The sequence below is a fragment of the Podarcis erhardii genome (genome assembly GCF_964252035.2).
Source record: "Podarcis erhardii genome assembly, chromosome: 15".
Lineage (NCBI taxonomy): Eukaryota > Metazoa > Chordata > Lepidosauria > Squamata > Lacertidae > Podarcis > Podarcis erhardii.
Window position 1 is genome coordinate 30,639,764 of NC_138505.1, and position 27,902 is coordinate 30,667,665.

Below are 27,902 nucleotides of genomic sequence, written 5' to 3' on the forward strand. Positions count from 1 at the left end.
AAACCATGGAGGGCTGGAGGGAAGTCCAGGGATTCAAAGAATCCTATGTGTATGACTTCTTTGTGAAGCTAACTGTTAAAATTAAAAGTCAATAAAAATAAAAATAATAAGAAAGGAATACGCAGCCGTCCCATGCGGGGATCGAACCTGCAACTTTGGCATTATCAGCACCACGCTCTAGCCAACTGAACTGCTGCCCTATGTCCATTTAGATCTGTACAGTTTTGCATTTGCTTGCATTCCCCTTTTGCAGTAACAGCTGTGTCAAAATTAAGAGCGGAGCAGCCTGGTCCCATGGGCATGCAGTGCAGAAATAGTTCTCGCTCTGTTCGGTGGCGACGACTCCCAAAGGCGGGACATGGGATTGTAAAGGTAAAGGTAAAGGGACCCCTGACCATTAGGTCCAGTCGTGACCGACTCTGGGGTTGCGGCGCTCATCTCGCTTTATTGGCCAAGGGAGTTGGCGTACAGCTTCTGGGTCATGTGGCCAGCAGGACTAAGCCGCTTCTGGCGAGCCAGAGCAGCGCACGGAAACGCCGTTTACCTTCCCGCCGGAGCGGTACCTATTTATGTACTGCACTTTGACGTGCTTTCAAACTGCTAGGTGGGCAGGAGCTGGGACCGAACAATGGGAGCTCACCCCGTCGCGGGGATATGAGCCGCTGACCTTCCAATCGGCAAGTCCTAGGCTATGTGGTTTAACCCACAGCGCCACCCGCATCCTACATGGGATTGTAGCCTCCACCAAAATCCAGTAATAGAGCCCATGCTAGTTGGATTTCCCCAATGGCAAAAGAGAAGAGATTGAAGCTCAGTAGCGGAACACAGGAATTGCATGCAGAAAGTCCCAGCTTTCCAGATAAGACTGGAGAAAGGTCACTGTCCTGATATCCCAGTGACCCACTGTCCGGTGTAGAACAAATGCAGTGCCCTCTAGATGTTTCTGGATTACAAATCCCTTCATCCTTGACTGCTGGCCATGTCGGCTTGGGCCGATGCAGTCCAACCAGATACAGAGGACTCCATTGTAGACTATCCCTGGTGTGGGCAGCACCGAGTTAGATGGAGCAATGGTATAACGCAGCTTTCTCTGTAGCATCCTGGGCCAATAGCAGGAGCCCCAAGAGCATGCAGTGCTCCATGGAGCCAACTTCTTTAGATGTTCCTCCTACCCCTTCTCTCCCCTTGATCTTCTTCCCTCTTCCTGTATGAATCATTTCCATGGCAAGCCATTTGCATGAAACTCATTCAGGGCACATTAAGACTCTCGGCATTCAGAAGGGCCAGAAGGTAGCCTTACCAGCACGACGAGTTGTATTCAATACACAACACTTACAATTTACTGGCACTCTCGTGCTGAAGACCTGGGAGGAAAAATCAAAGGGGGCCAAGCAGCTTTGAGAGCACATGCTCTGCTTTGAGCAGTCTGTGGTATAAATCGCAAGAGCCCAAGAGGTGGAAGGCACAATGACATCAATGATTTACTGCTGAACGAGAGAGAGCTACCAGGGTTTTTTTGCCCCAGGTGAAACCTCCAGAGGGGCGCCACTGAGGCTCCCAGACTGTACACAAATGTGCGTTGGGGTGTGTGCCAAACTAGGCCTGACCCAGGTGAAACGAAGCCTAGTTTCGCCCCTGCGAATCAGTAGGAAGCTCAGTTCGCCATGTTCCACTGAAATGAACAGGGCTTGCTCAAAGCTCTTGCTAGGGCGCCCACAATTTCAATAGTGTTCCCAACGAAGTGTGCCTCCAATTTATTAAACCATCTCAGGAGCGTACATAGCACTGAGAAAATCGGGGCAATTGTGGAGGGAGGAGAAGGTACTGCTAGTGCTCTAACTAGGGGAAGGCAGCTGTCTAACTTGCTGTCCAGTCCTATTCACATTGACTTGGAAGTCAATCCCACTAAGAAATGTAGGAAGGTGCATCTTACTCGGTCCATTGAGCTCAGCATCGTCCTCAAAAGGGGTGGGGAACCTGTGGTCCTCCATATGTTGGCTTTGGCCATGCTGGACAGCTTTTGCGTGCAAAACACATGCTTTACAGCTGAGCTTTGGTTCCTTCATTGCACACAAAGCAGCCTTATACTTCTGATCGGCAAGCCCTAGGCTCAGTGGTTTAACCCACAGCGCAGGCCAGCACTATGTCTTTATTTAGTTATTCATTTTATATTCCACCTTTCTCCCAGTGAAAAACTCAATGCATCTCACAACACAAACCAGCGCAACTAAAAATTCACTCTCTGCCCCCGTTAAATAAGTAACCTTGCATTTAAAATAGCATTGAAATCACTTTAAACCGTCGTAACAGCCAGTGACTGTTGGAACAAAAACAGCTCTTTGCCTGCTAGCAAAAGGAAAGCAGAGTGGGGGACCAGGCAAGCCTTGAGTGGGAATATATACCATTATCTGGGAGCAGCCACCTAGAAGGCCCTGTCTTGTGTCTCACCAAATACCTAAGAGGCCACAAGTTTGCTATTTGCTCTTATTGCCTGCCATGGTAGCTTCCCAGGAAAGTGTGCAGAGGAAAGCAGCCTGAGCCTCCTTTCTCATTTTAAAGGACAGTAAAGAGCTAGGAGCACTTGCGTTCCTAAGGATTCTTTGCATTTCTCAGCATAGAGCAGAACCATGCACATTTACTCAGGAGGAAGTCCCTCTGAGTTCCATAGGCCTTGCTCACAAGCAAGTGTGTTCAGGTTTGCCGTCCCGGTGCCAAGCTTAAACAAGTTGTGAAAGAGCCACCGTCAGGTTTCCCAACTTCCTTCAGTTGAAAACAGCTACAGGCATGTGTGTGTATCTGAGATAATTTGGATTGGGGCAATGGCCCTTTCTCCCCACCCCCGACTCAAAAGCACATGCTTCCCAAAGTGCAACTTGCCCAGTATGGTACCTGCAGGTTTCTTCCCCATGAGGCATGGAACAGATTCAGGAGGGCAATTTAAATGGTGTGTTAACCTCCCCCCAGTTCACACTTTTCCCACTTCAACTCCATCACTGTGGACGGTCCGGGAATCAGCGTGTTTTTACATGAGTAGAATGTGTACTTTTATTTAAAATGCATCTCTGGGTTATTTGTGGGGCCTGCCTAGTGTTTTTACATGAATAGAATATGTGCTTTTATTTAATATGCATCTCTGGGGCATAGGAATTCGTTCATTCCCCCCCAAAAAATATAGTCTGGCCCCCCACAAGGTCTGAGGGACAGTGCTCCCTGCTGAAAAAGTTTGCTGACCCCTGGCCTAGATCATGGATGGTGAATCTTCCAGATTCTGTTGAGCTCCAACTCCCCTCACCTCTGCCCATTGTCCATGGTGGTTGGAGCTGAAGGAACCGAGAGCCCAACAACATATGGTAGGCCACCATGCTTCCCCATCCACGATCTAGGCAGGGAAGGAAATATTTCTGCAGCTTAATATCTGTTGCATTCATCGCAGCTCAGGAAAGAGAAAGCAAGACCTGAGGGTTGTTGGCTGCTATTGCTGAAGACCAAAAGGCAGCGAGTTTGGGGCACTCCCTGCAGCATGCAAAAGGGTTAAGTGCTAGAATGGAAGACCCAAGAAGCAGCCTGCAATGGTTGCCACCGAGCCTCAGAAATAAATCCCGGGTCTCATGTATTTTGTCGACTGTAGCTGAAACCAAAAGACGTTCCGTGCTGATCTTCTCTCCTTCGTTTTTGTGCTTACTAGGAGAGTTTTGTCTTTGCCTGAGGCTAATAGTGTTCCTGGGTGGCTATAGGTGGCCACAAGAAAACACACCCTTCTCCTTTTGCACATTTATAATGCTTTTTAGCATGTTTCTGGCAAATTGGCAAGAGAAGTGCATGTAACTCATAATTGGTGATTTAAATGCAATCAGGAACAAATAAATGTCTGTTCAGGTCTTATTATTCATAGATGGAATCTGCTTCAAGACAAAATTACCCCCTTTGGGTCCCGGCCAAGCATAAACACATATTAAGTCTTCATGTTAATCATAAGCCTCAAAAGTACTTTGGCTCATGGTGTTACCTGTTTGAGGATAGAATATATATATATATATATATATATATATATATATATATGCAGGTTTTGGTGTCCTCGGGTGTCTTCCCGTGTAAAAGTTGGGGTGTCTAGGCGACGTTTCGACGAGGTCTCACTCGTCGAAACGTCGCCTAGACACCCCAACTTTTACACGGGAAGACACCCGAGGACACCAAAACCTGCATTCCTGTACCCGTGAAAATCTACGAAAGCATATATATATATATATATATATATATATGGAGCTTACACATGAATTTTGTGGAATTTTTGACTTGGGCACTTAAAAAAATAATCTGGCAAGCCCGTGACTGCAAAGCCAAGCCCACCCTCTTGGGGAAGCGATTATACCTCAAAACAGAACAACTGCTTTGAATGTAGAAGGTGGCCCTGGCATTTCCAGATAGAAGGATTCTTCCTGAGAACAAGGGGAATTTACTGCCAGTCAGGATCACCATCCCAGATCCCATAGAGCACACATAAAGGTCATCAGCCACACATTTTCAAACATCAACTAAAGCCAGGCTTGGAATATTCCATTAGTGGCATTCAAGCACCATGGTATTCTTAGCAGATCTCATTAGCTAACACAAAGAATTCTTTGCGCCTCCTTCTGAGAAAAGTTATTTTACATAGATAATGAACATTTCCACATTTTGGATCACCCAACCCATGGAACTAGAGCATGCCAAATATTGTTCATGTTCCACCTAGCATCTCAAAGACCACCTCCTTCCCTACAGACCCTCTTGGGTGTTAAGACAGACCAAGGGAGCACTCTCGATTGCTCTGTTGCCCGTGGAAATTTTAGTGGGAGAAGGCCTGGGCAGTCTCTATGATGTGAAAGTCTCTCCCCAAAGAGATGCAACTGGCTCCTTCACTCTGTGGACATTGCCAATGGCCTTTCCCAGCCAGGATGTATATTTTTTAGGGCCTATTCTGAAGTAGGGTCTTTTAAAATGGATTTTAATGTTGTTTTATATTATGGTAACCTGTTCCAGAACCTTATGATAAAGTAAAGGTAAAGGGACCCCTGACCATTAGGTCCAGTCGTGACTGACTCTGGGGTTGCGGTGTGTGGCAAAAATACATTACCTACCTCTTCCAGGCCTTTGCATGGCATGGCTAGTAGCCACCGTCTCTCTTCAACCTCCAAGAGGGAGCATTTGCAGAACCCAATATTCTCCGTGGAAACCGAGTCTGTGACAGCACTCCTTCCTTCGGCCAAGTCCCACAGGCAGATGTTTTGGTCACGGCCCTGGCTTTTACAATCAGAAACATTCTTTGTCATACGGCAGAATTTGCAGATTCTGAGCGTCTCTTTGCCAAGCAGCTTCAACATGGATCCTCAACAGAGCTCCATGCCAATACGTATCTAACACTCCCGTATACCCAGCCCTCGCATAAGCCACCCTGAGCTGTCAACTTCCTGGCTACTGAAAGGAGGGAAGCTGGTGTCTGTTTCCTTTATTTGCCCGTCAAATTAAAGAAAACAACACACGTCACATTAATATCACTGTTGCATGCTCACTACTAATCTAGCGTGTTTTGAGCTCAAGCCTCCAGGCCCAGGAGCCATGAATGTATGAAGCTGTTGTATCCTGAATCGGGCTATCGGTCTAACTAGTCTAATGTTAAAGGAAAGGCTGAAGCAGTTGGGTATGTCCGGTCTGGAGAAGGGGAGACCTGGCTGGGATGGCAACGAACATGATAGCACTCATCAAATATCTAATCTGCAGTACAGGCCCTTCAGATATAGAAGGCACCAAACATCCTTGGGTTTAGCTCTATGGTGCCATGAGTCCCATGAAGAAATCATGGTGGGAATTGCCAGAGCGCGAGGCGGAATGGAGTGAGAGTGGGGAACTGGAAGAACTAGATTCTGGGAAGGGGCCCAGTGGGCTGAGAGGTACGGAACCAGATCCTCCAGCATCACCTGTGTGCCTAGTTTTTGTTGTTGTTATTTATTGCAGACTAATGTTGGAAAGGGATGAACTGCCAACACATGGTGACATGCAAATCACTACAATCATACCTCGGATTACAGACGCTTCGGGCTGCGCACCGCACCGAACCCGGAAGTACTGGAACGGGTTACTTCCGGCGCTTGCGAATGCGCAGAAGTGCTAAATCGCGACCCGCGCTTGGGTTGCGGATGCTGCAGATTGCAAACGTGCTTCCTGCATGGATCACGTTCACAACCCAAGCGTCCACTGTAGTTGAAATCAGTGCAGCTTTCAAAAAGTCAGCCTGCCATCTCGATTCAAAATGGCACCCAACTGTATCCAAACATAGATGGGAACCTGCTCCTTGTTTCTCAGAACAATTTGATTACGACACCTCAAGATGCATACGGAACAAGCAACTTTCCGAAACAGGTAAGAGCTTTTGTTCTATTACATATATATCCTGCCTTTCTTCCATTATGGAACACAATGTGGTGCACATGTGGCTCCAAGCACTTACCGCACCTAGACCTGCTTAGCTTCAACAAGGCGGCTGCTAAATTTACCTCAGGCCCGGCCCAGCCCATCCACAATGAAGCAGCCGAAGCATTGGTGCCCATTTCCAGTGAGATTCGCTGAAATCTGGTGAGATATCGTAGATTACACGAAATCTCATGAGATTTTGGTGAGATCTTGCCAGAAATTGGCACGAATGCCAGCAGCTGCGGGGTGGGAAGTGCAGCAGCGGCAGAGAGGGCGGCAATTTCCATTTCGCCTCAAGCTTTGAAACGGGACGAGCCACCCCTTCTTCAGGCCACAGGGGAAACAAGTTTGCAAGAAGTCTGGATGGCTTTCCCCTGTTCCAGCCAAAAGAACATTGCCGCCTGTCAGTTTTGGATGAAAGGTGGAAGTACATAAAATGCACCAGCTCCCCCCACTCACAAAAATCTAATATATACATTTTGGAAAGTTATTTGCTGTGCATTGGGGCACCTCTTAAGATATTGTACAGTGGTGCCTCGCAAGATGAAAAGAATCCGTTCCGCGATTCTCTTCGTCTAGTGGTTTTTTCGTCTTGCGAAGCAAGCCCATTGACAGCTTAGCGGATTGGCGCTACAGCGGTCTAGCGGCTTCTAGCGATCAGCTGTTAAGCGGCTTATCAGCAGATCAGCTGTTAAGCGGCTTAGGAAAAGGGGGGGAAAGCGGGGGAAAACCGCGGGGTCTCGCAAGATTTTTTCGTCTTGCGAAGCAACCCCATAGGGAAATTCGTTTTGCGAAGCACCTCCAAAATGGAAAACCCTTTCGTCTAGCGGGTTTTCTGTCTTGCGAGGCGTTCGTCTTGCGGGGCACCACTGTAACTAGGTTTTGCACGATGATATCTGAGATCAACAAGCACGTTTTTGACCATGTCTGGATACAAGTGGACACTGCTTTGCATCAAGATGGTGGACTAAACCTTTCACAATAGCACTGTTTTTTTGTTTCTTAGAATCCCAGAGCCACGTCAGGTATGAGGCTGCTAGTAAACGACAACAATGACACGCCACAGACAAAGATAGTATTAATAACTGCAACAAACAAAACATTTGCATTGTTTCTACGATGTAATTTGAAAATAAACAACTATATTGATCTGCAGTACTATTAGCATTACAGAAGACAGATGAGATACTTAAAATTATGAGAACCAAACCTCATATGAAGGACAGTAATAGAAACTTTGAAATGTGGGTGTAAAGATGGACTCAGAAGTCCATCAACACAAGTGAGGTTTCTCAGGTATCCTGACCGAATTGCTTCTTCAACCAACCCCAGCTAAGTGCAGAGTCCAACCTATACAGACATTCTTTTATGGAGATCGAGAATTAAGGAACACTACCCAGAAATAACTGTAGTCCTGAAAGATTTCTGCATGCGAAAGAGTGCATGCGAAATGAAAACCATGTAATTATGTTAACAACTCAAATTTAATTCTGGGTTGTTAATTGTGGTTATGCAGACGACAACAAATATAAATGCTAATAAGGTCTGCTACGGAAGATGTCTTTTCTTGATAAACATGTCAAAACATCTCCAAATTACCCTGACGCTTTGGCAATCTGCTCCAGAAGAAGGTGGAGCGTTCTGTCAGTCAAAACAACCGAAGGCCTTGTGGCAGCTAGCAGATTTATTGTGGCAGAAGCTTGTGTGGACGACAGCCTGTTCATCCAGACACAGGAAAAGTTATCTTCAGCTGACTCTGCATGTGTGTATCAAATGGCCTGTATCCAACGTTAATCATACTAAGGCCCCATCCGCACTATACATTCAAACCAGTATCATACCGCTTTAAAAAGGCATGGCTTCCTCCCACCCAAAAAAGGAATATTGGGAACCGTAATTTGTTGTTAGGAGACCCCTATTCCCTTCACAGGGCTTCAGTTCCCAGAATTCCCCAGCAGAAGGATTGATTGTTAAAGAACTCTGCGGAATTGTAGTTCTGTGAAGGGAACAGCCGTCTTGTAACAATCCTTCACAATCCTATGTGATATGCCCCACGGAGGACCTTAAGGTCCATAAATAGCAACTACTCTTGAGGTCCTGGGCCCTAAGGAAGTTAGATCAGCCTCAACCAGAGCAAGAGCCTTTTCAACACTGGCTCCGGCCTGGTGGAACGCTCTGACTCATGAGACCAGGGCCCTGCGCTCCCTCTTCGCTCAGGAGGCTTATTTTTTCTTGTTTTCCTCCCCTAAAAACTAGGTGCGTCTTATGGTCGGGTGCATCTTATAGAGCAAAAAATATGGTAATTCTTGGTGGCACCTCCAGGTTGGGCAACCCTGCAGAGCTGCTCCCAGTCAATGAAATCCAGAGATGTGGAGCCTTTGTCCCCCTCCAGATGTTGCAGAGACTTGCCTACCATAGAAAGGTGCCATGCAATCTATTACTCCACCCATTTTGACCTCTGGCCCCGCCCACCGCTGCCATGTTTCCCCCAAAGGGTTGCCCAGAAGGGAATGTGGGCTCCTGGACTGTAAAAGAATTCCCTCTCCACTGCTCCAGCTTTTCAATCTGATGCCCTTTTCTAGAGACATCGTTAATTCCGCAATCTTCTAAGCGTGCTCCTCCTGAATTGCATCACTCACCTAAGAAGTGCATTTCTTCTGTTGCGTAAAGCTTTCACCCAGTACACTGATTTCCCGCCATGCCCATCCAGTGTCCTATCCACCCTGTGTGTTTTCAGATTCCAGATATGGACCAGCCCATTAGAAGATCTAAACAAGAAAAGAAAAATGGGTGGGAGGGAGACAAATGCTAATTTCATCAGCAACCGTTTCAAAGCATGAGCAATCTGGTGGTACTTCCAAACTTATCTAAGTTGCCTACAAACTTTCTACACTGCAGAGATGTTTTTTAAAAAATCACTACCAGCTTGCTGATTTGATCATTACTTTCCCTTTGGGGGGAGGGACAAATCAATAAAATGTCAGGATGTTCCTTGAAAGTTACCGTATTTTTTTGCTCTGTAATACTCACTTTTTCCCTCCTAAAAAGTAAGGGGAAATGTGTGTGCGTCTTATGGAGCGAATGCAGGCTGTGCAGCTATCCCAGAAGCCAGAACAGCAAGAGGGATTGCTGGTTTCACTTCGCAGTGATCCCTCTTGCTGTTCTGGCTTCTGAGATTCAGAATTTTTTTTTTCTTGTTTTTCTCCTCCAAAAACTAGGTGCGTCTTGTGGTCTGGCGCGTCTTATAGAGCGAAAAATACGGTAAATTTTATGGCAGTGATGCCTAAGTCATTGCACTCCAAAACAAAAACAAAAAACTTCTGCATACAAAGAGAATTTGAATATGCTTGCTTTGCTTGTCTTACACAGTCACACACCTTTTGGTTTTCTTTTTATTAAAGTTAGAAAAAGAATACAGGTTTCAAAGAAGGAGGAATGGCAGCTGAAAATAATGGAATACGTAGAGCTATCAGGTCTAGCATGGTAAGAGAAGAAGAAGACTGGGTATATAAAGAGGAATGGAAAATATCTGTGGAGTTACTGGAAAACAATTGCAAGCAAATGAAAACGCTACCAGGATTATTGTAAATTCAACAGTATTATTATTATTATTAATAATAATAACAATAATAATTTATACCCCGCCCATCTGGCTAGGTTTCCACAGCCACTCTGGGTGGCTCCCAACAGAATTAATGATAATAATAGTAATGAAAACGATAAAACATCAGACAGCAAAAACTTCCCTAAACAGGGCTGCCTTCAGATGTCTTCTAAAAGTCAGATAGTTGTTTTATTTCTTTGACATCTAGTGGGAGGGCGTTCCAGAAGGCGGCCGCCACTACCAAGAAGGCCCTCTGCCTGATTAAGATATAATGGAAATGGGGAAACTAGATGGCGGGAATAAAATATGCAGCTAATTTTGGAAGTAGAAGGAACCATGAAAGGAGAAGAAGGAAAGTCGTTGTAAGTACTGTTGCATATTTAATGGTGGAAAATGTATATCTGAAATTTTAACAAAACAAAATAAAAAAAAAAGTTTGAAAAAGAATACAAAGGTTAATACCAAACATTCAATTTCAATTCAATTCTTCATTGCGGTCCAAAGACCCAACAGACAGAGTTCAATGCATACATTCCTGGCACATAAAATACCGCATTTTTCCATGTATAAGATGCCCCCATGTATATTTTTAGGGACTCCAATTTAAGAAAGTTGGGGGGGGGGGAGATTGCCCCATGTATAAGACAACCCAGAGTTTTCCAACATAATTTTAAAGTAAAAAAACCTAGCCTTATATATGGAAAAGTACGGTACATTAAAAGCAAACAAACTGCTGAGCAGATCGTAAGACTATGCTTGTTTAAGACTTTTTTCTAATATAATTTGATCTCTCATCCTGACACCCCCCATACTCACCCAGAGAAAAGAATGGGAAATTCCGGTTCTGGATCTGAACAATGAAAGCACAGAGCATTGACTGCATCAGTTGTTCCCCGCAGAACGTACTGCGGATCCGGGGAAGGCAGAGCCATTACTGCAATAATGTATTAGAAGCTCCTGTAAGAGAAAAAAAAAAAATGTCTGCGGGAAGCACAAAGCACACACACACACCCAGTTACTGAATGGAGAAACAACCAGCTATTGACATACAACATTGTACATATGTCATTGATCAGGGGTGTGGAACCTTTTTTGGCTCTACGGGTCAGATCCTTAGAAGATCCTAGCCTCGCGGGCAAAATCTGGCGGGTGGGTGGGGCCAGCCACCTTGTCAATCGCCTGGCATCATAATGATGCTGTGTGTTTTCATGTTCTCAAGTCCCAAAGCTGGGAATTCGAAGAGCCTCCTAATGGGTTTCCAAACAGCCCTGCGCAATGCTTTAAAGCAGCGGTTCTCAACCTGTGGGTCCCCAGATGCTGTTGGACTACAACTCCCATCATCCCTGAGCTCTGGCCTTGCTAGCTAGGGATGATGGGAGTTGTAGTCCAACAACATCTGGGGACACACAGGTTGAGAACCGCTGCTTTAAAGCATCTCTGGTGCCCTTCAGCTGAGAACCAAACCCTGCTTTCCCATGCAAATCAGGAGCACACTGTATTTGCACATGGGTCTCCAGCTGCCCCAGATGTCCAGATGTGGGGCAGGTGGACGTGGCTTGTGGGAAACGGCCTCGCAGAACGAATTTGAACCCCTGGGCCATCTTGCCCATGTGCCAGAGGTCCCCCACCCCTGCCACAGATGGAAAACTCGGATACTCATATACAGCCCATACTTTGACTACTTCCCCAAAGCTTTGGTGAATTCAAACACCTTGATTTAACAGAAGTAATAAACCGAGAATGATATTTGGGCTGGGGAAAGGAGAATGAACACTCCTAGCCCAGTGGACCATAAAGAAGGCTGATCGCCGAAGAATTGATGCTTTTGAATGATGGTGCTGGAGGAGACTCTTGAGAGTCCCATCGACTGCAAGAAGATCAAACCTATCCATTCTGAAGGAAATCAGCCCTGAGTGTTCACTGGAAGGACAGATCGTGAAGCTGAGACTCCAATACTTTGGCCACCTCATGAGAAGAGAAGACTCCCTGGAAAAGACCCTGATGTTGGGAAAGATGGAGGGCACAAGGAGAAGGGGACGACAGAGGACGAGATGGTTGGACAGTGTTCTCGAAGCTACCAGCATGAGTTTGACCAAACTGCGGGAGGCAGTGGAAGACAGGAGTGCCTGGTGTGCTCTGGTCCATGGGGTCACGAAGAGTCGGACACGACTAAACGACTAAACAACAAAGCCAAGTGGTGTCCAAACTTTTTTTCAAAGAGGGTCAAATTTCATGAAGTGAAGGGCTATGGGGGCTGACCAAAGGGCCAACCAAAGTTGTTGAGCTTCTTTTAGGATTCAAGTTGATTTTACCCCAGGAAATAAACTAATAAACTGCCACAGGGGATAGATTAAACTGGTTGGCCGGATTAGGCCCCAAAACGGACTTTGGACTTGCCTGTCCTAGCCAAATTGTGCCCCAACACCTATTGCTATATGTCAAAAACCTCCCCGCCCCCATGCTTCCAGGGCTCACTGTTGGTACAGCACCATTTCAAGAGAAAACTGTCAAACCGTGGCACACAAACCACTGTATATTTAAAAAACAGGCCAACTAGATCTTTGTGAGAATAATTAAGGGTACAATTATATGGCATCCCAGAGGTCACAGGGTGTTTTTGATCTCCTTCACGGAGAGCAGAGAGACAGGTCTGACCTTGGAGGGGGAGATCTTGTTGGAATGTGAATAGTACTGGGAGAGGATATATTTATTAGACATTATTCTCCTTCCTCACGTTTGTGAGTTCAGCAGAGTGCCACCCCTTTGGAGCTTAAAGAGAAGCTTATACAGTGGTGCCTCGCAAGAAAAGAATCCGTTCCGCGAGTCTCTTCCTCTAGCGGTTTTTTCGTCTTGCGAAGCAAGCCCATTGACAGCTTAGCGGATTAGCGCTTTTAGCGGCTTATCGGCTTAGCGGATAAACAGATAAGAGGCTTAGTGGCTTAGAAAAAGGGGGGGGGGGAACCCCGCAGGAACTTGCAAGACATTTTCGTCTTGCGAAGCAAGCCCATAGGGAAATTCGTTTTGCGAAGCGCCTCCAAAATGGAAAACCCTTTCGTCTAGCGAGTTTTCCGTCTTGCGAGGCATTCGTCTTGCGGGGCACCACTGTATTAGACATTATGCTTCCTTCCTCACGTTTGTGATTTCAGCAGAGTGCCACCCCTTTGGAGCTTAAAGAGAAGCTTATATAGGCTAGTTTTAGGCTGCTTTGACTGCATTTTATATATCCCAGAGATCTGACCTCAGAACGCTTCTTGAAGAACCCTCCGCTGCCCTTAGTTTACTGACACTGGAGATCCAATATTAACAGAGGCAAAAAAAAAAAGGATTTGCCTGGGGCTGATTTGGTGTAGGCTTGGAACCAAAGGGCCCAACATCTTTCCATGCCAAAGCCTTTCTGTTCTTTATAAGGGAGGGGCAATGGGAAGGAAATATGAAGTTGAAAAAGTGCCCCCCCACGAGGGATTGGGGAAAGGCCACTCCCTTATTTTTTGTCATGCTTGCCCAGAAGAGTTTTCAAAATTTCAGATCGTAAGAGCCAATTCCAAGGGACTAAGGTCCCTTTGCCCCCCCAAAAATTTTTTTGAGGGGGCTTGGCCCCCCAAAGATGCTGGGCATTGCCATTCAAATGGTAAGAGTACAACACATCATGTGATCAATTATATGTGGCGGAGGTCACCTGCCCCCCCCCCCAATATTTTATTAAAATTGGCACCCCTGTTTTGGATCCCCACAACCCACCAGTAGGAGTCCTCTGCCCTCAAGCCTCAGTGGGCCTGACTTTTGAGAAGACATGTCTAAGGTTTTGCTGCGGAGTACGTTTCATTTAAAATCAATATATAACTCAATATATCCTTAAAAGGAAAGCCCTTCGCAGATGTCCAGATACAGACATGATTTGATCTGGGATGTTTTTTTCCTGGGTATTTCAAAATTATATTTTCTGAGCATTCTCAAGGGTTTGGGTTTTTTTTAACAGATACTGCTTTTCGTAGGAAAACAAACCAACCCCATAGCATCACGTGTTTTATTTCCTGTATACTGCTTTCCTAAAAAGAAAAAGAAAAAAAGGTAGGAGATATCATCATGATGGATGTCAACTACTACGAATCTGTCAAAAGAGTTTGTTTTTAATGTTTCCTGAGATGGAGACTTCATTTAAAAAAGAAGAAAGCGGCAAAGGGATCCTTTTCTCTCTCTGCCAGTTGCAATCAAGTATCCCCAAAAAGAACCCTATCGCACCGCCGAAACTTTCAACCCAACAGAAACATGTCGACCGAGAGGCAAGTCTCATTGATTGCGGCAGGATTTATTTGAAGATAAGCATGCTTAGGATCACGACTTTAGTGTGTCATGGGAAATTAAGGTGATTTTCACCCCAAATCCTTGTTTAGAGTTTGGATTTTTCTCTCTCTTTCTTTCGCCGTTTCATTGCTGCATTGAGTTACGTTTGAAGGGAAAGATCGATTTCTGTCAGGGGTTTTTATGCGGCATAAAACCTGGCAGCTTGATGCTGTATCTTGATGCGTTTCGTGTAAGATTTCATAGAATTATTTGCTTTTGTGGTTTCTTATTTATTTTACTTCGGTACATTGCTCTGAGATATTTATTGTTGCTCCATTATGTCACTTAAAATGTGGAATTATTATTGTTGCTGTTTTTAGTAGTAGCAGTTTAGTTTCAGATGCAGAATCTGTACAGTGGTACCTCGGTTTTCGAACAGCTTAGTTCACAAACAACTTGGAACCCGAACACTGCAAAACTGAAAGTAGGTGTCCTGGTTTTTGAACTTTTTTTCGGAAGCCAAACATGCTCTGTTTTGTTTCCTGTTGAGTTGTTAATTTGTGTACCCCCATTGTAATTCAAGCCTTCCATTTCCAATTGCAGTGTTCTGAGGTGATAGTTGGAGTTTATATTTGGTGCTTTTGTTTTTTATATTTGTTTTGCTTTTTGTTGTTTTGAGGCTTTTTTGGTTAATTTGTTTTTGTGACTGTGTAGATCCCAGTTCAACTACTGATTGATTGATTGATTGATTGTGTGACTGCAGAAATGGATGAAAGCCCCCAACCAAGCAATGACTATCATCGGTACTGGTAAGAATTTTTATTTTTATTTTTATTATCATCTACAATACTGTTTTATTTTATAGTACAGTGGTACCTCAGGTTACATACGCTTCAGGTTACATACGCCTCAAGTTACAGACTCCGCTAACCCAAAAATAATGCTTCAGGTTAAGAACTTTGCTTCAGGATGAGAACAGAAATCGTGCTCCGGCGGCCCGGCGGCAGCGGGAGGCCCCATTAGCTAAAGTGGTGCTTCAGGTTAAGAAAAGTTTCAGGTTAAGAACGGACATCCGGAACAAATTAAGTACTTAACCCGAGATACCACTGTACAGTACATTGTTTATTGCTTTCATTTTATGGATCAATAGTAAAATTCATGTTAAACTGCTATTATAGGGGTTGTTTTTAAAAGTCTGGAATGGATTAATCCGCTTTGCGTTTCTTTCTATGGGAAAGCACGCCTTGGTTTTGCAACAGACTTCCGGAACGGATTAAGTTACAGGTAGGTAGCCGTGTTGGTCTGCTATAGTAGAAACAAAATAAAAAGATTCCTTCCAGTAGCACCTTAGAGACCAACTATGTTTGTTATTGGTATGAGCTTCGAAGAAGTGTGCATGCACACAAAAGCTCATACCAATAACAAACTTAGTTGGTCTCTAAGGTGCTACTGGAAGGAACGGATTAAGTTTGAGAACCAAGGTCCCCCTGTATTGTATTATTTTTATATACAGGCGGCGACCATTGTGTGCAGGGGTTTCGCTCCTGGCCCCCACGTGCGTCAGTGAAGTGACCATTACTCCCTCTTCCCACTGGAGAGTCAGTGTGCTGTAGTGGTTAAGAGGTAGTCTTGTAATCTGGGGAACCGGGTTCACGTCTCCGCTCCTCCACATGCAGCTGCTGGGTGATCTTGGGCTAGTCACACTTCTTTGAAGTCTCTCAGCCCCACTCACCTCACAGAGTGTTTGTTGTGGGGGAGGAAGGGAAAGGAGAATGTTAGCTGCTTTGAGGTTCCTTAGGGTAGTGATAAAGCGGGATATCAAATCCAAACTCTTCTTCTTCCAGGTCCAAAACAACCTGCACAAAACGACACCGTTTGAACAAAGTTGCTTCCCTCAATGCCTATAGCAAACTTTCTCTTTATTATGATGCCTTTGCAAAAAGAACCATGTCGTGATTTAAAGTCCTTTTATCGTCCACAGTCGCGTCAATACCCTTGTGAACACCTTCAAAACAGGGGCACGTGCATGCAGCACTCTGTTGACTCGAAAGACGGCAACTTTGCAAAAACACACCCAAAAGGGTGTTGTCTTTGAAGTCAAAAACGCACAGCTCTGAAGTTTTACAGGAGGAAGACGGAGGCAGAATGGAGAAGAGAGTCACCCCAGAGGCTATCTGGAATTACGAGGAAGGATTTAATACCAGGTTTTTCTTTTTCTTTTTCACACTTCTAATTACCGACACACAAGTGTTTTGCTGACAGAAGGAAGGTTTGTGTGTGTGAATCTGGGGAGGGTTATTAAGCTGGCATGAAGTTGGAGCTCCAATTGCATGTCCCTACACGGAGAGCATCATGGAAGATTCTTAGACACACAGCACCAGGGAAGGGAGGGAGAGGGGAGTTAATCTCAAACATACGCCAAATCCATTCATAAATAAAGCTGAATTTCCTTTTTCTCGCCCGAGAGCTCTTACTGATGCAATGAGCTAAGGTGTGTTGTGAAAGCCTTGTTTTCCATCATCCATTTTATTTGCAGCCTTCCCATTGTTGCTCGGAAGCCAGATTCTGCCCCTACGTGAAACAGGGCACACACCATATACGCACCAGGAAATGGTGTACATTTCAAGCCTTGGCAGGATTAGGCTCTGGGCAACTGAATTCTGGGCGCCATGTGCTTTAACTCACAGATGACAGCCTTTTGCTGGAAGAAGCCCTCTACGTGAGGTGCTGTCTCGCCAAGTTTGGTTTAAAGATAAAGGTAAGCCGAGAAAAGCAGCAGAGGACTCAAAGTTTCCCATCAACAGGTCAACTGGCCACAGACGTCCTCACTGTGGTGAGATGGACTGAATTTCTATTTACCGTATTTTTTGCTCTGTGAGGCTCACTTTTTCCCTCCTAAAAAGTAAGGGGAAATGTGTGCGCGTCTTATGGAGCGAATGCAGGCTGCGCAGCTATCCCAGAAGCCAGAACAGCTAGAGGGATCGCTGCTTTCACTGCGCAGCGATCCCTCTTGCTGTTCTGGCTTCTGAGATTCAGAATATTTTTCTTCTTGTTTTCCTCCTCCAAAAACTAGGTGCGTCTTGTGGTCTGGTGCATCTTATAGAGCGAAAAATATGGTATTTATTTTCTGTGGTAGTCCCATAGCTGTTGAACAACCTCCCTGCCATTGGCACCAACTCTATCGGGTTGAGGACAGCTCAGTCCCCACAACGTATGTGGGGATGAGGCTGAGCCCCCGTAATCTTGAGGGGCCAGGCTCTGTCAAGACTACCCACACCAGCAGAGGTCCCCACAGCAGCAGAAGGCCTCCCTGGGCCTTGTGGTCTCCTCCCAACACACGCATGCGACGGGCCTCCCCCCCCCAATGTTGCATGCAGCTTGGAGCCTCTGCTCCCCGCATACAGTGGTACCTCGGGTTACATACGCTTCAGGTTACATACTTCGCTAACCCAGAAATAGTACCTCGGGTTAAGAACTTTGCTTCAGGATGAGTACAGAAATTGTGCTCCGGCGGTGCGGTGGCAGCAGGAGGCCCCGTTAGCTAAAGTGGTACCTCAGGTTAAGAACAGTTTCAGGTTAAGAATGGAGGTCTGGAACTAATTAAGTACAGTGGTGCCTCGCAAGACGAAAAGAATCCGTTCTGCGATTCTCTTCGTCTAGCCGTTTTTTCGGCTTAGCGGATAAGCGGCTTAGAAAAGGGGGGGGGAGGGGAAAAAACCCCGCAGGAACTCGCAAGACATTTTCATCTTGCGAAGCAAGCCCATAGGAAATTCGTTTTGCGAAGCCCCTCCAAAACGGAAAACTATTTCGTCTAGCGAGTTTTCCGTCTTGCGAGGCATTCGTCTTACGGGGCACCACTGTACTTAACCCGAGGTACCTCTGTATTTGTATCTGGCACCTTCAGTATACAGAAGGCATGTACCGGTATACTCCCAGTATAAAAAAACTAGCAGTGATCTACCCATTGTCATTGGAAGGAGGAGGCGCGTGCATGGGGTGGGTGGGTGGATTGCCCAGAGTTCTTGAGCTTTTTAAACGAGGATTGCACAGTTTTTTTAGCTTTCCCCCTTGTAAATTTTTGTACACGATAAGGATCCCGTGATCTACCAGGATCAGCCGGAGATCTACTGGTTGGACATCCCTTGTACAGTGGTACCTCGGGTTATATACACTTCAGGTTAGAGACGCTTCAGGTTACAGACTCCGCTAACCCAGAAATAGTACCTCAGGTTAAGAACTTTGCTTCAGGATAAGAACAGAAATCGTGCAGTGGTGGCAGCGGGAGGCCCCATTAGCTAAAGTGGTGCTTCAGGTTAAGAACAGTTTCAGGTTAAGAACAGACCTCTGGAACGAATTAAGTTCTTAACCCAAGGTACCACTGTATACAGCTTCTGATGAATGCTGAAGGTGTACCTCTGTAGCCTGGCTTTTAACACTTGAGGTGTATATTTTCAGGACACAGCTTGTTTTTATGATTGTACAGTGGTGCCCCGCAAGACGAACGCCTCGCAAGACGGAAAACCCGCTAGACGAAAGGGTTTTCCGTTTTGGAGGCGCTTCGCAAAACAAATTTCCCTATGGGCTTGCTTCGCAAGACGAAAATGTCTTGCGAGTTCCTGTGGTTTTCCCCCCTTTCCCCCCCTTTTTCTAAGCAGCTAAGCCGCTTATCAGCTGATCCGCTAAGCTGATAAGCCGCTAAAAGCCGCTAAACCACTAATAGCGCTAATCCGCTAAGCTGTCAATGGGCTTGCTTCGCAAGACGAAAAAACCGCTATACGAAGAGACTCACGGAACGGATTAATTTCGTCTTGCGAGGCACCACTGTAGTTGCATCCTTCAGGAAATGCAACAAGGGTGGCCCCAGGCCAGTGCAAGGAACACCTCCCTGTTCTAATCCAGAATGTTCCCACTAAATATAGGAAAGTCCTACTGCAAGAAATCTATCTTCCCACAATCCTCCTGTCTTTTAAACAAGACCCAGCCAGTAAATGGCCCTCCATCTTCTTTAAAGAGTCATGCAAGTCCTGGATATACAAAACCGGCAAAGCACTACATACTGAGTAGCTTCTTAAGCCTCTGATAGTGTAGGAACACGTCATTTTTCTGGTGGCACTGAACCTCTCCATCAGGCAGAGTTGAAAGTAAGCTAAAACCTTCCCCCCCTTTTTTTAAGATAATGGGCTAACTAAACACCCAACATTTGCACAGAAAAGGATTATTGCAAAACCAAGAACCTCAAATGTCACACTGGTGCTGTTTAATGACTGTTCTCCTTAATGCTCAACATCTGTGCCTCGAAACGACCCATTCTTCATTCCCATTCTGCTAGAAATGGTTTGCTTAACTTGAAAAATGGCAAAAAAAGCAGAGGAGTTGGGTGAGGTGGGGGGAAATAGGTGCTTTAGGCTACAAACCTACACACACACATACTTAGGAGTACAGTGGTACCTCGGGTTAAGTACTTAATTCGTTCCGGAGGTCCGTACTTAACCTGAAACTGTTCTTAACCTGAAGCACCACTTTAGCTAATGGGACCTCCTGCTGCTGCCGCACCGCCGGAGCACGATTTCTGTTCTCATCCTGGAGCAAAGTTCTTAACCTGAAGCACTATTCTGGGTTAGCAGAGTCTGTAACCTGAAGTGTATGTAACCCGAGGTACCAGTGTACGTGGATCAGAATGGCAATCAAACCATGCCAATGTCTAAAATACATAGGGATGGGGATATTTACCATATTTTTTGCCCTATAGGACGCACCGTCCCATAAGGCGCACCTAGTTTTTTGGGGGGGAAATAAAGGGGGAAAAATTATTTCCCCCCCAGGCGCGGGGCTGGGGCGGGGGAGGCCCGCCCGAGCTTCCCCTGACCCCAGCCCCCAAACAGGCAGCTCTCTGCAAGCTGTGGGAGCCCAGCGCTGGCTCCCGCTGCTTGCTGAGAAGTACGCGAAGCCTGGACGTGCTGAGCTCAGCGCACGCAGGCTTCAGCATGCAGGCAACTCTCCACAAGCAGCGGGAGCGCTCCCACTGCTTGCGGAGAGGTCCGCGAAGCCTGGAGAGCGAGAGGGGTCGGTGTGCACCAACCCCTCTCGCTCTCCAGGCTTCACCAAAAGCCTGCATTCGCCCCATAGGACGCACACACATTTCCCCTTCATTTTTGGAGGGGAAAAAGTGCGTCCTATAGGGCGAAAAATATGTTACTTTAAAAAGCTCTTGCCAAATCAATGGAAAGGGAAAGGAGAGTCTAAGCAAAGAGTCTTCAGAAATGGTCTGCATACCAGTGGAACCAATTTCAGGAGGAAGAGAAATTCAAAGATAACTACCGTTCAGAGAATGCAAAGACCCGAACAGAAGTGAGGTTATGTTTAATAAGACTTGTTCCAGAAGGCTGGAGAGATCTGGAGCTGTCGTTCTCCTCCCTTCTCCACCCACTTTTGTGGATTCCTTGAGACAATCCGTTCCATATCTGTCGAGAAACAACCATGTTTACACACAATCCTGTGTCCACTTAACCCGGCAGTGAGCCCTATTGAACTCAATAGGTCTTACTTTTGAGTAGATGGGTATAGGATTGCACTATAAAAGAGAGGGAAGCAAAGGGATTGTGTGTGTTGTGCCAGCACTTTGAAGATCAGCCTGCTAATTCTTTAATCTTGCTTTCCTTTGTAAGGAGGGGCACCTGGTGGGCTTGGAATTTCCAGAGAATAACAGGGATTTCATATATTTGTTCAGTAGCACACCTGGATGTTTCAAATACTTTTGCGGCCATAATTATGGCTGCACACCTGCTGGTTTGAGTCCCCCCAATTGGTTTGCCAGATGTACCTTGGAGAGATTTATTTCTGGTATACCTGACAATCGGTTTGTTTGTTTTTCCTTGGGCACCATCTCATGACTATTCTAAAAGTGATTAGAAAAATCATACTTTTGGGTCTTGGCTCTAGATGTTGGGATTATTGGGCTGGAAGCAACCAAGACGGAGGGGATTGCATGATATTTTACCAGCAATTTTGTTTTTGCTTGAATGTGCGATGGAAATGCAAGTGACAGGAGTGGGAGCAGGAGAGTTGCTGAATTCTGCTGGAATTTTTCCTGTGGGAAACAGTTAATGTGGTGGGTTTTTTTCAGTTGTTCTTTTTTCAGGTCTGACCCCCACCCGCCCAAAGATAATCTTTCTAACATTTGCATACACACACACACACACACACACACACTAGGATTAGGAAACTTCTTTTGTGATTACGTGGCGAAATGACAGCTTTGGAATTCCATAAATACAATAACAAATGGTAGTTTCAGGGTTGGTCTGGGATTCGAGGAACAGCAACCAAGGTACGGCAATTAGATTTTTTCCCCTTCCCTGCTCCAACTTGTGTTTCTGGGTGTAAAAATGTGCCTGCTTTCAAAATTCCAGAGGGACATTTATTTATCTATTACATTTGTATCTCACCTTTCCTCCAAGGAGCTCAAGGTGAGATGCATGGCTTCCTTCCTTCCCACCTTATCCTTACAATGACCCTGCAAGGAAGGGGCCTCAGAGGCTGAGAGTGGCCCAAGGCCACCCAGTGAGCTCCATGGCACACCTGATTTTAACTAGGTGGAATCCATTTTCCTCTAATGGGGGGGAGCTCCTTGCCACAGTCTGAAGGCATATGGTACAGCAGCTTTGCTGAATAGTCAACAGGTCCAGATCCGGCCAGTGGCTGGATGGGTGCCTGAGAACCCTAAACCTGGTATCCCATGATGGAAGGTGGGCTACAAATGAATCATAGGGGTGTCTCCAATGGCTCTACAGTGGTACCTTGGTTCTCAAATGCCTTGGTTCTCAAACACCGAAAACCCGGAAGTAAGTGTTCTGGTTTTCGAATATTTTTTGGAAGCCAAACATCTGATGCAGCTGTCAGCAATTGTTTCCGGGGCACCTGCACTAATCAGAAGCTGGGCCTTGGTTTTTAAACATTTCGGAAGTCAAATGGACTTCCGGAAACGATTAAGTTTGGCGCTTTTGTTTTTGCTATTGATTTTGCATTTTTGTTTTTGAGGCTTTTTAGTTTAATTTGTTTTTGTGACTGTGTGGAACACAGTTCAGCTACTGATTGATTGACTGAGTGTGACTGTGGAAATCCAAACAATGACAGTCATTGCTGCAGGTAAGAAAAAAAAAATTACATTTTTTTTTATCATCTACAAAACTGTCTTATTTATTTTATAGCATAGTACATTGATTATTGCTTTCATTTTATGGATCAATGGCCTCGTTAGATAGTAAAATTCATGTTAAATTGCTGTTTTAGGGGTTGTTTTTAAAAGTCTGGAATGGATTAATGCATAAGTTTCTATGGGAAAGCGCACCTTGGTTTTGGAACACTGTGGTTTTGGAACAGAGTTCTGGAACGGATTAAGTTTGAGAACCAAGGTACCACTGTACTTAGACCCACTGGTTAATGACCATGACTAGATTAGGTTCCTTAATTTCAGTGGGTCCACTCTAAGCAGGATGTAACTGTACACAACCCATTCAATCTGAGTTGGGCAGGATCCTGGAGGTCATCTACAACCCAGTGCTCAATGCAGGATTTAGGATCCACAGCATCCCCAAACAGGTGGCCATTCACAATGAGTTTAAAGATCTCCAGCGTGGGAAAGCCTTTCAAGGCAGCGTATTCCATTGTCAAAACAGCTCTTCCCATAAGGAAGTTCCTTGTAATCTTTTGCTGAAATCTAAAGATTAGGAAACTGAAATTTCCACCCACTGGCTCTAGTGCAGCAACCCATGTGAAGTCTGCTCCACCTTCTGCACTACAGGCATCCAGATATTCAAAGGCTTCTACCCATCTCCCCGTGAAAGTCCCTTCTCTAGGCTAAACATGGCCAACCCTTTCAAATAAATGCAGAAACCACCATGTCCAGCAACCTTCATTCAAGAGTAGCCAAATAGTGTTAAAGTTATGGCCTCCATCTTTTTGCATGTACCCGTAACCTAGTATTCAGTATTTTGGTAAATTGAGAGGCAGGATAAAAATGATTAATCCCATGTTTTAAAATTGCTGAACTGTTGTTTTTTTAAAAAGAATGACGCCACATCATTTTAATCTGCCACATCATTCATAAAATGCATTGCATTTTAGAAATGTCTGCAAACTAAATTTTTCTGAAGGTACTTTAAAATAAGGTAAAGGACCCCTGGATGGTTAAGTCCAGTTGAATTCAATACAGGATGCTGTGCTCATCTCTGTTTTCAGGCCGAGAGAGGCATCGTTTGTCCACAGACAGCTTTTCAATGATCAATACAGAAATCCTACCATACACCTACTGTAGACATTTCTGCTTTGAATTCTGCTGACCAAGCTTCTTTTAATTCAAATTCTAACTTGTATTCCCCCCCCCCAAACACACACACACACACACACACACACACACACTCCAGAAACATGTGAAAATAATAATAATAATAATAATAATAATTTATTATTTATACCCCGCCCATCTGGCTGAGTTTCCCCAGCCACTCTGGGCGGCTCCCAATCAGTATTAAAAACAATACAGCATTACATATTAAAAACATCCCTGAACAGGGCTGCCTTAAGATGTCTTCTGAACGTCAGGTAATTCTTTATCTCTTTGACATCTGATGGGAGGGCGTTCCACAGGGCGGGCGCCACTACCGAGAAGGCCCTCTGTCTGGTTCCCTGTAACCTCACTTCTCGCAATGAGGGAACCGCCAGAAGGCCCTCGGCGCTGGATCTCAGTGTCCGGGCTGAACGATGGGGGTGGAGACGCTCCTTCAGGTATACAGGACCGAGGCCGTTTAGGGCTTTAAAGGTCAGCACCAACACTTTGAATTGTGCTCGGAAACGTACTGGGAGCCAATGCAGATCTCTCAGAACCGGTGTTATGTGGTCCCGGCGGCCACTCCCAGTCACCAGTCTAGCTGCCGCATTCTGGATTAATTGCAGTTTCCGGGTCACCTTCAAAGGTAGCCCCACGTAGAGCACATTGCAGTAGTCCAAGCGTGAGATAACTAGAGCATGCACCACTCTGGCGAGACAGTCCGCGGGGAGGTAGGGTCTTAGCCTGCGTACCAGGTGGAGCTGGTAGACAGCTGCCCTGGACACAGAGTTAATCTGCGCCTCCATGGACAGCTGTGAGTCCAAAATGACTCCCAGGCTGCGCACCTGGTCCTTCAGGGGCACAGTTACCCCATTCAGGACCAGGGAATCCTCCACACCTGCCCGCCTCCTGTCCCCCAAAAACAGTACTTCTGTCTTGTCAGGATTCAACCTCAATCTGTTAGCCGCCATCCAACCTCCAACCGCCTCCAGGCACTCACACAGGACCTTCACCGCCTTCACTGGTTCTGATTTAAAGGAGAGGTAGAGCTGGGTGTCATCTGCATACTGATGAACACCCAGTCCAAACCCCCTGATGATCTCTCCCAGCGGCTTCATATAGATATTAAAAAGCATGGGGGAGAGGACAGAACCCTGAGGCACCCCACAAGTGAGAGCCCAGGGGTCTGAACATTCACCCCCCACCACCACCTTCTGGACACGGCCCAGGAGGAAGGAGCGGAACCACTGTATAACAGTGCCCCCAGCTCCCAGCCCCTCTAGACGGTCCAGAAGGATGTTATGGTCGATGGTGTCAAAGGCCGCTGAGAGATCCAGCAGAACTAGGAAACAGCTCTCACCTTTGTCCCTAGCCCGCCGGAGATCATCAACCAGCGCGACCAAGGCAGTTTCAGTCCCATGGTGAGGCCTGAATCCCGATTGGAAGGGATCCAAATGGTCCGTTTCCTCCAGGCGTGCTTGGAGTTGTTCAGCAACCACCCGCTCAATCACCTTGCCCAAGAATGGCAGATTTGAGACTGGGCGATAGTTGGCCAAATTGGCCGGGTCTAAAGATGTTTTTTTAAGAAGCGGTTTAATGACCGCCTCTTTCAGCGGGTCTGGGAAGGCTCCCTCATGGAGGGAAGCGTTCACCACCCCGCAAAGCCCATCGCCCAGCCCTTCCCGGCTCGCTTTTATCAGCCAGGATGGGCAAGGATCAAGGAGACAGGTGGTCGGTTTCACTCGTCCAAGCAGCCTGTCCACATCCTCGGAGGTAACAGATTGGAATTGATCCCATGTAACAGGACCAGACAGAACTCTAGCACTCTCCCGCCCTGGCCCTGCTCCCACGGTGGAGTCTACCTCCTTCTGAATCTGAGCGATTTTATCTGCAAAAAACTTTGCAAAAGCATTGCAGGAGATCTTGGGGTCCCTACCAGGCCCCGTTGGTACAGGTGGTTCTGATAGATTGCGAACCACCTGAAAAAGTCTCCTGCTGCTGTTTTCTGCAGATGCAATGGAGGCGGTGAAGAAGGCCCTCTTCGCCGTCGCCATTGCCACTTGGTAGGCTCGACGTTGAGCTCTAACCCGTGTCCGGTCTGATTCAGAATGAGTTTTCCGCCACCGGCGCTCTAGCCGTCTCAACGATTGTTTCATCACCCTCAGCTCCGGGGAAAACCACGGGGCTGTCCGGGCTCCATGCAATCGGAGAGGGCGCTTCGGAGCCAGACAGTCAATAGCCCTGGTTAACTCCGCATTCCAGCGGGCCACCAGGGAATCAGCTGAAAGGCCATCAACTTGGGATAGAGCATCCCCTACCACTCTCTGGAAGCCAATTGGATCCATTAAGTGGCAGGGGCGGACCATCCGAATCGGTCCCACCTCCCTGCGGAGGGGAAGGGTTGCGGAGAAGTCCAGTTGCACCAGGAAGTGATCTGACCATGGCACTTCTTTTGTTTCACTTTTAGTTAATGTCAGATCACCAGCATCCGTAGAGGTAAACACCAAGTCTAAGGCATGTCCGTGGCTATGAGTTGGGCCAGACTTATTCAGGGACAGCCCCATGGAGGCCATGCTTTCCACGAAGTCCCGAGCGGCCCCTTGTAAGGTCGTGTCGGCATGGATGTTAAAATCCCCCAGGACAACCAGGCTAGGTGTCTCCAGGAGCATATCCGCCACGACCTGAAGCAGCTCGGGCAGGGAATCCTTGGTGCAGCGGGGAGGTCGGTACACCAGTAGGAATCCTGTACTGCCCCTATTGCCCAACTTCCAGAACATGCACTCAGAAAACTGGGTCTTCCCAATAGGACGCCTGGTGCAGACTAATGACTTCCTAAAAATCACTGCAACCCCCCCTCCCCGCCCACATGACCTGGGTTGCTGTGCGTAAGAGAAACCTGGTGGGCAAGCAGCGGCAAGGGCAGGCCCATCTGCTTCATCCAACCAAGTCTCTGTTACACATGCCAGATCAAATCCTCCATCCATGATCAAGTCATGGATGGCAGTGGTCTTATGAATCATTGACCTGGCATTGCACAGCAACACTTTCAGGTCATGTGGGTATCCCTTGCTGATTCTAGTATCCATCCGGTCAGGACCAGACCCGGAGGCAGGAATAGTCCTCAGACAACGACTAAACCTGCCTCCTCTGTAATGACATGGTCTGGTCTTAGCGTAACTCCTCCTCCTACCCGTGATCACTGAGATCGGTTGTCCCAGTGCATTCCCCCCTGTGGAACATGCCCCAGCCATTTTGTGGGCTGGGGCCCACTCCCCGGCAGCCCTGACCCCTCCCCCTAAGAACAAAATAACAACTTATACAAACAAACAAAACTAATAAAACAATACAAACAAAAAATGTAAAAATTACAAGATCATCCAAAAAAAAAAAAAAAAAAAATTCCCCAAACCCAACCAAACATCCATCCCACCCCCACCCCCCACATACAAAAAATCCAAAAGAAATTTTTTTTAAAAAACATTTTAAAAACACTCTGTGCCCCTCCTGCAGTAACACTGTCCTAGTGAGGCCTGTCAGGCCCCGCCCTGGGCCAGATGGTAAGTGGCAGGAAGGAGCAGGGCCCTCCAGCACTCACTCAGGGGAGTCCTCCTGGGCAGCAGGCAGCAAGCACCAAGCAGTCCTTATGAGGCTTCAGGCCCCGCCCCAGGCCAGATGGTAAGTGGCAAGAGCAGGACCCTCAGGCACTCACTCAGGGGAGTCCTCCTGGGCAGCAGGCAGCAAGCACCAAGCAGTCCTTATGAGGCCTGTCAGGCCCCGCCCCAGGCCAGATGGTAAGTGGCAGGAAGGAGCAGGACCCTCCAGCACTCACTCAGGGGAGTCCTCCTGGGCAGCAGGCAGCAAGCACCAAGCAGTCCTTATGAGGCTTCAGGCCCCGCCCCAGGCCAGATGGTAAGTGGCAAGAGCAGGACCCTCAGGCACTCACTCAGGGGAGTCCTCCTGGGCAGCAGGCAGCAAGCACCAAGCAGTCCTTATGAGGCCTGTCAGGCCCCGCCCCAGGCCAGATGGTAAGTGGCAGGAAGGAGCAGGACCCTCCAGCACTCACTCAGGGGAGTCCTCCTGGGCAGCAGGCAGCAAGCACCAAGCAGTCCTTATGAGGCTTCAGGCCCCGCCCCAGGCCAGATGGTAAGTGGCAAGAGCAGGACCCTCCAGCACTCACTCAGGGGAGTCCTCCTGGGCAGCAGGCAGCAAGCACCAAGCAGTCCTTATGAGGCTTCAGGCCCCGCC

The 27,902-nt window shown here is 46.8% G+C and overlaps 1 protein-coding gene across 5 annotated transcripts in view; it reads right to left on the reverse strand.

Annotated features, from left to right (window-relative positions):
- GNB1L (G protein subunit beta 1 like) overlaps positions 1-27,902 on the reverse strand; it is a 90,041-nt gene that overhangs the window by 25,422 nt on the left and 36,717 nt on the right. For 4 of the 5 annotated variants that reach the window (XM_081842843.1, XM_081842839.1, XM_081842841.1 and 1 more), the window contains 3 exons: positions 10,868-11,008; positions 9,087-9,215; positions 5,118-5,280 (listed from right to left, as the gene is read on the reverse strand). In XM_081842843.1, coding sequence (XP_081698969.1) covers positions 5,118-5,280; positions 9,087-9,215; positions 10,868-10,983 — 408 coding nt within the window. In that variant the 5' untranslated portion in view covers positions 10,984-11,008. Of the gene's footprint in view, positions 1-5,117; positions 5,281-9,086; positions 9,216-10,867; positions 11,009-11,101; positions 11,185-27,902 lie in introns of those variants that run through there. The other variant, XM_081842842.1, reaches the window with a different exon arrangement.